General features: G+C 36.2%; 1 protein-coding gene across 1 annotated transcript in view; it reads left to right on the top strand.

Moving 5' to 3' along the window:
- The first annotated feature begins 4,282 nt into the window (after positions 1 to 4,282).
- The window catches only part of LRRC7 (leucine rich repeat containing 7), a 518,594-nt gene continuing 510,376 nt past the window's right edge, over positions 4,283 to 12,500 (top strand). The window contains exon 1 of the mRNA XM_053693367.1: positions 4,283 to 4,480. Within this exon, the coding sequence (XP_053549342.1) occupies positions 4,292 to 4,480 (189 nt within the window). The 5' untranslated portion in view covers positions 4,283 to 4,291. The remainder of the gene's footprint in view (positions 4,481 to 12,500) is intronic.

Raw genomic sequence — 12,500 nt, 5'->3', positions numbered from 1 at the left:
AACACAATAAACATGCTTATATTTTACTTTTATACAAGTCACAAAGTTAAAACATTTGAGTTATAGTTTTAACTTTTATCATATCAGAAATTAATGCTATTTATAAAAATGTATTACATGAAAAATAAAACTTAAATGGACATGAAACCCCAATTTTTTCTTTCATGATTTAGATAGAGCATGCAATTTTAAACAACTTTCTAATTGACTTCTATTGTCAATTTGTCTTTGTTCTCTTGATATCTTTTGCTGAAAAGCAGGGAAGTAAGCTTAGGAGCCGACCCATTTCTGGAGCACTATATGGCAGCAGTTTTGCAAGAGTGTTATCCATTTGCAAGAGCACTAGATGGCAGCACTATTTCCTGCAATGAAGTGCTCCAGATGCCTACCTAGGTATCTCTTCAACACAGAATACCATGGGAACTAAGCAAATTTGATAATAGAAGTAGTTTTGGAACTTTTTTAAAAACGGTAAGCTCTGTCTGAATCACAAAATACATTTTTGGGTTTCATATCCATTTTTTTTAAGTATTACATTTTCTTTGTTCTTTTCATATAACTTGTTTAAAAACATACCTAGGTAGGCTAAAATGGCAGCAGTGCACTACTGGAAGCAAGCTATTGATTGGTTGATACACACATATGCCTCTTGTCATTGGCTCACTAGATGTGTTTTCAATTCTGTTGGCCAGCTATTTGTTACATGGGTGCCAAATTCTCTAGCCTATTGACCTTGGTCTCTTAGTACTCTGCCCTCATAAGTGATTTTATTCTTCTCCTAAGAAATGTTATTTTATTATTGTTTCTCTAAATATAGTTAAAAAGAGAGTAAAGTAAGACTTAAAGGGACATTAAACTCAATTTTTTTTTCTTTCATGATTCAAATAGAAAATACAATTTTAAACAACTTTCTAATTTACTTCTATTATCTAATTTGCTATATTCTCTTGATATTCTTTCATGAATAGCATATCTAGATAGGCTCAGTAGCTTCTGATTGGTGGCTGCACATAGATGCCTCATGTGATTGGCTCACCCATGTGCATTGCTATTTCTTTAGCAAAGGATATCTAGAGAATGAAGCAAATTAGAATGTTGTTTGAAATTGTATTCTCTGTCTGAATCATGAAAGAACATTTTTGGGTTTAATGTCCCTTTAAACTTAAATGGATTGGATGGAGCATGGCATTTTAAAACGACTTTCCATTGCGCTGCTATTATCAATTTTGTTTAGTTCTCTTGGTATCCTATGTTAAAGAGTGATCTTAGGTGAGATCAAAAGTGTGTACACATCTTTAGCCAGTTAGCAGCAGTGTTTGCAACAATGTTTAAAGCAACAGACTTGCAAACACTGCTTACATTACATACTAAAGACAAGTTCAGGCTCCTAAACTTTACTCATCGATGAAGGATACCAAGAGAACAAAGCAAATTTGATGATAGAAGTAAACTGGACGGGTGTTTAAAATTGCATGCTCTGTCTGTATCATGAGCGTTTAATTTTGACTTTACTGTCCCTTTTATCGTTTTATGCAATTTTGAACTAGAAAAAAGTGATGCAAATGTCTTCTTTTTTAGTTTATTCTATGCAATTAAAGTGACTTTCCTGACCAAATTTGAATGTACACTGATGCATTTACAGTTTTGAATAGAAGCATTTTTGCAATGTCAATGTATTAGTAAAAAAAAAAATCTAGTAAAAGATATAGTTGTTTCAAGAGTGTACTTAAAGGGACATGAAACCCAATTTTTTTTTATTTCATGATTTGGAAACAACATGCATATTTAAAAGGACAGTCAACACCAGAATTTTTGTTGTTTAAAAAGATAGATAATCCCTTTATTATCCATTCCCCAGTTTTGCATAACCAACACAGTTATAATAATATACTTTTTACCTCTGTGATTATTTAAGCCTCTGCAAACTGCCCCCTTTTTTCAGTTCTTTTGACGGACTTGCATTTTTAGCCAATCAGTGCTGACTCCTAGGAGCTTCACGTGCCTGAGCTCAATGTTATCTATATGAAAAACATGAACTAACGCCCTCTAGTGGTGAAAAACTGCCAAAATGCTTTCAGATTAGAGGCAGTCTTCAAGGTTTAAGAAATTAGCACATGAACCTCCTAGATTTAGCTTTCAACTAAGAATACCAAGAGAACAAAGCAAAATTTGTAATAAAAGTAAATTGGAAAGTTGTTTAAAATTGCATGCCCTATTTAAATCATGAAAGATTTTTTTTTTACTTTACTGTCCCTTTAAACAACTTTCTAATTTACTTCTATTATCTACTTTGTTTAAATTCTCTTGATATTCTTTGCTGAAAAGCATATCTAGATATGCTCAGTAGCTGTTGATTTGTGGCTGCACATAGATGCTTCGTGTGATTGGCTCACCCATGTGCATTGTTATTTCTTAAACAAAGAATATGTAAAGAATTAAGCGAATTTGATAATAGAAGTAAATTGGAATCTTGATAAAAATTGTATTCTCTATCTGAATAATGAAAGAAATTTTTTGGTTTTACTGTCCCTTTAAGTATGCTCCGTGCACCAGCATTTTAAACACAACACTTGCCTAGAGAGCCTAAGGAGCTTGTATCATCTGGAAATCAATAAAGAAACAGTCTAGTCAAAATTAAACTTTAATAATTCAGATAGGGCATGTCATTTTAAACAACTTTCAATTTACTTTAATCATTAAAATTGCTTTGTTCTCTTGGTATTCTTTGTTGAAAGCTAAACCTAGGTAGGCTGATATGCTAATTCCTAAGCCCCCTTATCTCAGTGCATTTTTCACAACGCTACTTCATGTGTGCAATGGCAAATAACATTATGCACACTCCTGTGGAGTTATTTATGATTCAGCACTAATTGGCTAAAATTCAAGATTGTCAAATGAACTGAAATAAGGGGTCCGTCTGCAGAGGCTTAGATACACAGAGGCCTATTTATTAAAGGTCTGTCGGACCTGATCCGACAGTGCGGATCAGGTCCGACAGACCTCGCTGAATGTGGAGAGCAATACGCTCTCCGTATTCAGCATTGCACTAGCAGCTCTTGTGAGCTGCTTGTGCAACGCTGCCCCCCTGCAGATTCACGGCCAATAGGTCGCCAGCAGGGGGGTGTCAATCAACCCGATCGTACTCGATAGGGTTGAATTGTGGCGATCTCTGTCGCGCATGCAATTTTAAGAAACTTTGCAATTTACAGCTCATCAAATTTGTTTCATTCTTTTGATATCCTTAGTTGAAGAGAACGTTATCCTGTTAAATGATACAAAACAGAGAAAGTATGGGGTCTTACAGCACTATTCCCTACTAATAAAACATAGCCTTTATTAATAAATTAAAATCATTAACTGAAGGTAATATCACATCTAATCACCCTGCTCACATACCACTCTCCCACTGGGTCAGGTTATATAGTATAGAAAGAAGCAGAGTGAATAAGAAAATAAACAGAAAAGGTTAAAAAAGAAAGCATGACACTAATCCCAAAGAGTCCTGGGCGATATACTGGAACCTCAGCATCAGGTGGGATAGTGGTTAGGCAAGTTAGAAAAAATAGTGCAGCAAACAAATTTCAGCAATACACTGTCTTTTTCAATGCTAAAATCCAAACCAATTTTAGCATTGAAAAAGGCTGCGTATGGTCAAAATTTGTTTGCTGCACTGCACTATCTATCCTAAATTGCCTCTCCTCTATCCCACCTGATGCCGAGGTTCCAGTATATCGGCCAGGACTCTTTGGGATTAGTGTGATGCTTTTTTTTTTTTTTACTTTTTTCTGATTATTTTCTTATTCACTCTTTCTTTACTATATAACCTTACCCAGTGGGACGGGGGTATGTGAGCAGGGTGATTAGATGTGATATTACCTTCAGTTAATGATTTTAATTTATAAATAAAGGCTATGTTTTATCAGTAGGGAATAGTGCTGTAAGCCCCCATACATTATCTTTTTTGTGTAATTGAATTATTTTCAAGCTCATAGAAATATTTTTATTTGATAAGTTTTTCCCACTCTATTGGATTGTAGTGCCGGTTAGCTCTTTTCTGTTAATTATATATGAGGTTATCCTGTTGTAAGACAAAGAAATAGCTTTTAATTCCAATGTGTTTACTATCTTTTTAATTCTGATGGCAAACAATCATGTTTGGATATTTTTATATTAATTATACATTTCTGTTTTTAAAAATATTTATGCAGAATTTAATTGATTGAATATTGAACGTTATAAAAAACATACAAGTCAATTCTGCGTTTTCGTCCTTTTAGTGCAGTGCCTGGAGATGACAACCAAACGGAAAATAATTGGCCGGCTGGTGCCATGCAGATGTTTTCGGGGTGAGGAAGAGATAATATCAGTTTTGGATTATTCGCACTGCAGCCTTCAACAGGTGCCAAAAGAAGTGTTTAATTTTGAAAGAACGTTGGAGGAACTTTATCTGGATGCTAATCAAATTGAAGAGTTGCCAAAGGTAATCTTAAGATTTTTATATTTTAACTCAATCTGTTCAAATTTAAAGGCATATGGAAGTCAAAACTTTTATGATTCAGGTAAATGTTCAGTTTTAAATATCTTTCCAATGTACCACTATTCTCAAATTTATCTCTTTCACTTCCTCCGCGGTTGAAGCTTAAATCGTTTGAATGGGTGTATACTGAGGTAGGTTCAGGAGTGTGCATTTGTCTTAAAGGGACAGTCTACATCATAATTTGTATTGTTTTAAAAGATAGATAATCCCTTTATTACCCATCCCCTAGTTTTGCATAATCAACACTGCTATATAAATACACTTTTTACCTCTGTGATTGTCTTGTATCTAAGCCTCTGCAAACTGCCCTCTTATTTCAGTTCTTTTGACAGACTTGCATTTTAGCCAACCAGTGCTGGCTCATAAGAACTCCATGTACGTGAGCACAGTGTTATCTATATGACACACATGAACTTATACCCTCTAGTGGTGAAAAACTGTCAAAACGCCCTGAGAGAAGAGGCAGCCTTTCAAAGGCTTAGAAATTAGCATATGAACCTCCTAGGTTTAGCTTTCAACTAATAATACCAAGAGGACAAAGCAAAATTGGTGATAAAAGTAAATTAGAAAATCATTTAAAATGATATGCCCTATTTGAATCATAAAAAATTATTTTGGACTAGACCGTCCCTTTAAGCAATATATGGCAGCAGTATCTGCATCAATATTTGTAACAGTGTTATATACTGTATATATTTCTCAAAACATGTGCATTCTCCTCAGCCTACCTAAGTATGCTCTCACTGAAAGGAGCTAAATTTCAAGAAAAGTATACCAAGAGAGAAAGGTAAATATAACAATAGAAATAAATTAAATTGATAAAATTGAAAGTTTTATCTGTGTCATTGATAAAATTAAGTACCTATAAAAAGGAACAACAGGGGGCCCAGGGGTCAAGTCCAGCCACGCATGGGAACGGAGTACCTTTGCTATTTTTGCAGGAGGAACTAAGTTCCCCCTTGACAGATAACATAAAAGCTTCTGTAAACCCTGCTGCTGCTGCTGCTGCTGCTGGTGGTGGTAGGAGTTGGAGCACAGTCTGGTTAGAGGGATCGTGAGATCCTCTAGTAAGGGGCAGTAACACTTCCTACAATACACTAAATGCTAGTCTGTCAGTGTTCCTGCTGTGTGATCACCCCGTAATGTGTGTAACGCATGGTGCTTACATTTCTGTGTGGCTTGCTCTGGTGTTATTTATCTTCCCTCAGCAGAAATAGGACTGTTGTACCTTAAGTGGGTGATACCCTGTGACAGAGGATGAGTCTGGAGTTGCTTTCAGACATGGAGCTTTTAGCCCACCCTGGAAAGGAAGTAGCTAAGCTGGCTATGCACCATGTCAGTTAAAAACAAAGTATGGACACCCTGGATCTTGACATTAAACAACAAATGTTCATGTGTGTCTAGTATTTTAAAATAAATTAAATGTTTCACCAAAGTAAAAATGTGCTCCTTAAGCAGGGAAGAGTACTGTCCTTCCAGTTTCCTGCTTTCTCTCTGATTAACATTCCTTTAAGTTCTTCCAGAGATAGCTGGGACAAGGTTTGCAAGGGAAATACATAGTATGTGCAGTCTGTTTATCTATGTTGGTGTCTGTATGTCTATCAATTTATGGTCATCAGGCCAGATTCTCTGTAGAATGCTGACCTGTGCAAGATAATGTATTTGTTGCAGACTTAATCTTATCTGTTTCATCCCAAAGTGAAAGGTGACCTGTTTTGCTTTCAATGTTACTGTGCCCTCATGCCTCCTGCTACCTCTGACTGTGTTACTTGTTTCACATTTACTTGATATACGTTAATGGTAAAAGAGAATGACACTGACATCTTGTGACAATAATTTTACTTTAAATCACATTATCAGTTATTCTTACTGTCGAGTGAGTGCACACACAAACCTTATCAAGATCATAATATCAGATGTTTACATTACTGAGCCTTACACATCCTGAAAGCCAGGGAGTAACATCTGCTAAAATTCTACTAAGGCTCTTAGCTTTTTGGATTTCAACATTATCAGTTACAAATGTTCCTTCATGTGTTCTTAAATCTTAAAAGAGTGTGTTTGGCTTCTCAGTGTGTGTGTGTAAAAAACAATATTAATTGTGAGAGGGTGGAAGTCTTGGTGAGTTCCCACAGTTTATTTGTAGGACTTGACCCCTGAGGGGGCCCCTTCTCTTTGTAATATAAGTAATCTATATTTAAATGATATAATGAAATAGACAAAATTAATAATAAATAATAAAATACAACTACAAATAGTAAACAGTTTATTTAACCCTTTGAGTGCTAAGCACTTTCCTTTTTTAACAACATTTTTTTACCTTTTTCTTTTTTCTCAGACCCCCAAGACTTACACTGTTGGAAAGGTTTACCTTTCCAATGGTGGGTCTTTGGGGTCTGTAGCTGCTTAGATGCCTGAGATACAGACTTCTAAGCAGCATGCCCCCTGCTCCTATACTTAACATTGTTAAGTATACATAAAGTTGCACGGTCATTATGCAGGCCCGATCGCCAGCGTAGGAGCGGGTGGGAGCCCCCAGATCTCCCTCAAGGTGGGAGAGTGCTAGAGCCATCATTAGCACTCAAAGGGTTAAAGATATAAGGTTACTCACAAAAAGGGAAGCATCTTTAGGTGCCATAAAAGTGAAATAGAACCTTCCAACCTCCCAGCTAACCTCATTACTGGCCAACAAGAACAGAAGGAGACTCAATGTCAACACCAATCAATGTTAAAAATCAAACCATTAATTGGTAGAAACAAGCTTTTTTTTATTGTTTCTACCTTTAAATGTTTTAATTTTTAACAAATGCCAGCTTGTATACATATTTCCTTGGTAACAAGGATTTTATCTGCACATTTAACTCCTTCCACGGTTGTGGACTGTTGTTGATGTCAAGTCTCCTCTTGTTCCAAGTTGGCTGGATCAAAGTCAACTGAAAGTCTGAAAGGTGGAGGTGCTTCTCTTTGGTTAGTAACCTTCTATCTTTTGTAAAAAAGACTATATTTTGTAATTGCATTATGCTATGTGGTGTGGTGTTTCTCTTTTGTTTAATAAAGGTGTATCATGAATGTTTAGTTTTGACTTTCATGTCTATTTAAAGGGATATGAAACTCAAATTTTTCTTTCATGATCCAGACAGAGGGGACAATTTATCATAGTGTGAGCGGACATGATACGATGAAGGTTCGCACGGAAACAGGGTCATCAAGCTCCATTCGGAGCTTGATAATTCGGCCCCAAAGCATGTAATTTTAGACAATTTTCCAATTTACTCCTATTAATTATTTTGTTTTGTTTTCTTGGAATTCTATGTTGAAAAGCATATCTAGGTAGGTTCAGGAGCAGCAATGCATTACTAGGAGCTAATCAAACAGATATACTGCCAGCAACAAATATGCAGACAGATATCCAATAAGAGGCACCAGGAAATAAATTATAAATAAAATAAAATAAATGGTGAAAATAATGAATAATTAATAAGATATCTATATAAAACAAATAAAATGTTCAAATAAAGTACCAATAATAAATGTGATCAAATATCAGAAGGAGTATCCTAATATAACTAAAGATATCTAATCAAACAATATATATACATATATCAAGAAATAGTGAAATGTAAAGATTACATATATAAATAGAATTATTAAATGGAAAATAAAATTGATATACTTAATATACCGATATAAAATTAATATTTGCCAATTGATATCAGTGAATAAAAGTCCAACAATAAAAATAAAAAATAGAAAGTCTTATTCATCCAAAAAAGGCAACCAAAATTGATCAAAATACACGTTACGGATATGTAGCTGTGTCCACACAATAATTTCCAGGCAGCTCCTCTGGTGTGTCGTGCCCTGACACAGATGATAGATCTAAAACAGGAGAGACAGAGGGCACCACATAGTGCAGATAAAGGAGGGTAAAGATGATAGGATATGCACGTATACAAGTATCCAACTCACATGATTGTAAGCACTGATGTGCAATACGAGCAGGCCGAGTCCAAAGAGTCGCTCGGCAGACTCCCCAGGGACCTGGATCAGGTAATCTCTGCAGTCCCGACAACAGGGTTACCAAAGAACAGTGAGGTTCCCAGAGGCTTCTTTACTGTTTGGCAACAGTTGTACAAAGGAAGGTGCAGTCTTTGCTAATTTAGCAGCAATGAATTAGGCAAAAGTGCAGTGGAAGTCATGCACAGCAAACAAGATGCTTCCGCAATAAACAGAAGTGCAGCAGCAATGTATCAAAATAACAGAAGTTTAATACAGCTTAAAAGCATAAAAACAAGCAACGCGTTTCTCTGTGTCCCAGCACGGTTTCATCAACTGTTGCCAAACAGTAAAGAAGCCTCTGGGAACCTCACTGTTCTTTGGTACCCCTGTTGTCGGGACTGCAGAGATTACCTGATCCAGGTACCTGGGGAGTCTGCCGAGCGACTCTTTGGACTCGGCCTGCTCGTATTGCACATCAGTGCTTACAATCACGTGAGTTGGATACTTGTATACGTGCATATCCTATCATCTTTACCCTCATTTATCTGCACTATGTGGCGCCCTCTGTTTTTCCTGTTTTATTACTAGGAGCTAGCTGCTGATTCGTGGCTGCACATAAATGCTTCTTGTCATTGGTTCACCCAGTGTGTTTAGTTAGCTCCCAGTAATGTACTGTTGCTCCTTCAACAAAAGATAAACAGAGAATGAAGCAAATTTGATAATATAAATAAATTGGAACATTGTTAAAAATTGTGTTATCTCTCAGAAGCATGAAATAAAAAATTAGGTTTAATGTCCCTTTAAGACACAGGGTCAAAATATGGCCAAGATACTTTTATCTGGCTCTCTACCACACATCATTCTCATAACTCTCGCCATTTGCAACATAACTGGCACCTTCTCTGTAGCTAGTGCATTTCTTAGTCTGGATCCACTGTATATGTTGCTTTGCATAGTTCTCACCAAATAATTACTCTTGATGTTTGTTTATACAGAAGCATTTAGTTTTGTTTGTGTTAATGTTTTTTAAAATTTGTTTATCGGCTTTCTGAGTAAAAATAAAATGGCCCCAAGTCTGAAAAGAATGGACACCCTTGATTTAAATCATTGTCTGCCAAAGTGAGCTGCAGCACATTTCTACATGCTGTGCCACTTCCTTCTCTACAAACCAAGGTCTTAAACTATTGATTAGTATTTCAGACATGCAATGACCTATGTGAAAATGAGAGACAACTTATATGCAATACGTCCTGCAGAGATTCTTCATTCAAGTCACAGTTTGTAAGAATTACAAAAATCTGGCGACCAAGTGATGTTCCAAAAAGCTATCAAGGTGACCCATTCTCAGCTTATTAAAATACATATCACATAGCAGCCAAACAGCAATACATGAAGCAGAGAGAAAATCGTTACCAGTCACTGTTATTGCTACACAATCAGGTCTTTACTCAACAAGTATTGAGGAAAAGAAAAGAAAATGATTGCTTTTATTTAAAAAAATAGACAATACAAAAAAACAGAGGGAATACATTTATTTAAAAAAAAAAAATCATTTTTAAGCAAGAAAATTATCTTAGGCAATCTATAACATATTTTAAGACAATGGTGTTAAAAATGAACAAATAAATACAAATAATTTTACTTATAGTGGTAATAGACAAATTGAAAGTTATTATTATTATCGGTTATTTGTAGAGCGCCAACAGATTCCAAAAGCTGGCCGTGGTATATATTGTGTTGGTGGTGATGAAAATTGAGTACTCACTAAAATATTTCATAGCACCAATTGGTCTCTAAACAAGCACAGTGTTTGAATTTGGGTACATGGGATATATGTTCCTTTTTCATGAGTTACTAGAAACCTTCTACCCAAAATAAAAAACCCACTCATGTGCAATAAGGGATCATTAAAGGGGCATACATGAAAATATTAAATGTTCGTGGTCTTGATAGAACATGCAATTTTTCAGAGACTTTTCAGTTTATTTCTCTTATCAAATTTATGTGATTTACCCATTTGCAAGGGTTAAACATAGTTATGTGAAAGCAGCAATGCACTTATAAAATGCTGTAACACATATTTATGTCACTTCAACACTAAAGCCAGAACACAATATTTTGTTCTTTACAGATTAAGCAGCTTTTAATTCACAATGCAGAACAAAAAGGTAGCATCTAACTGGAAGGGCACAGAGCTATGTTGTGTGGTATGATACCCACCAAGAGCACAGTCTCATTTGGACCACCTCTGCTTTTCACAAGGGAGAAGTATCAGTATGACACCATCCAGATGCTGAGTGTAGACCTATAATGCCAGGCAACTTCCACTGAAAGAGTATTTGTAGGACTAACTCCAGACATATTTTGACTTGTATTAGCCAAATCAAAGGATTTGCAGCCTTGTCCTTCTACAGCAATTGGTCCATGTCTTATTGTCATCCATCACCATAAATGATTATCTAAAGGTCATTTGCATATATGCAAAACAAAAAGACAAAGCATTAAACAGTAGACAGAGTAGGTATAATAAACTGTGCAATGGGATGGTGCCCAATTGTGCATTTTACAATAGAGAATTTTCTTGCAGCATAGCAATTACATACAGAAGGGCAGTTAATCTTCAACAAACCTGTCAAAAATAGAGAAATGTTCAACTGTGAGTGGCCATAACAATAATAGCTTTTCCTATTGGCTGGTGGCCATCCAGGGTACAGCCAGGAGAGAGTTGCTTGTTGTACACATGAGTTGGACATCGTTTTAATAGTTTGTCAATAAAGATATAAATTGTTTTACACCTAGTTACCTATATCAACCAATTATATCATAATTGATCTTGGTTTTGCTTATTGATGTTAAAGGATTAGAAAAGTCAGCATTATATTAAAAGGCCATAATACCCAAATGTTTAAACACTTGAAAGTGATGCAGCATAGCTGCAAAAAGCTGACTAGAAAATATCAACTGAACATCTCTATGTAAAAAAGAAAGATATTTTACCTCAAAAGTTCCTCAGTAGCCACCTCCCATTGTAAAGGATTTCTAAGCAGCATTTTAGTGTGTCTGTCCTGGGACAGCTGAAAGGATGAGCCTCGTGAACTCTCATATTATTTCACCAATCAGGTAAAGGAAGCTTACTATGAAATTTCATGAGAGTTAAGTCAAATCTCATGAGTTCACAGTAAGAGTTCATGACCTCAGCACTGCTGATGCTGATTGGCTGCTGTTCATTTCTTCATTTTTTTTTAATTTTTACCAGCAGCTAGGAGCAGCTGAGTATAACTTTTTACACAGAACTTACTCTGCTGAGCTGAGGAGATTGTGAGGTAAAATATCTTCCTTTTTTATATAGAGATGCTCAGGTGATATTTTCCTATCAGCTTTTTACAGTTATACTGCATCAGTTTCAAGTGATTTAGCATATGGGTATTATGTCCCTTTAACATACACAAGGTTCATAAATTATCATGTAATACATCTGAACGTACTATTTCTCAAAACCGAAGCCTCTAACACCGTTTGTGACGTCAAGATTCCCAGCCCCACCAGAAACGGCTGTCCTTCTCATTCTCTAAACCGCCCACCGGTTTGTAATAAATTTCCATATTTTTAGTCCCACAACCAGGGGCGTATTAAGGCATAGGCCAACAAGGCCAGTGCCTAGGGCAGCAGATTTTTAAGGGGCAGCAGAATTTTGAGTCCCTAGGGCCACTCTACTGAACTCAGGGCCGGGTGGCTAAATCAACCAATTACTAATGACTTAAATGGCTGGCCCGGCTATTGCTATACTATGGGATTGTATGTGGGTGCGCATGACGTGGTCAGAGTGGAGGCGGAGCTCGCAGCCTGGCCTGGACTGAGAGGGAATGCGGTATTCTTCCTGGCTCCACAGTGTGATTGAGACTCACACAGACTACACAGTGCAGTGTGCACTACAACGTGACCACTGTGAAACAGCATATGCCTT

This window comes from Bombina bombina, chromosome 10, assembly GCF_027579735.1.
Source record: "Bombina bombina isolate aBomBom1 chromosome 10, aBomBom1.pri, whole genome shotgun sequence".
In the NCBI taxonomy this organism is placed as follows: Eukaryota; Metazoa; Chordata; class Amphibia; order Anura; family Bombinatoridae; genus Bombina; species Bombina bombina.
The sequence above is the reverse complement of the archived record's forward strand: the minus strand, read 5'-3'. Positions and strand labels throughout refer to the sequence as shown.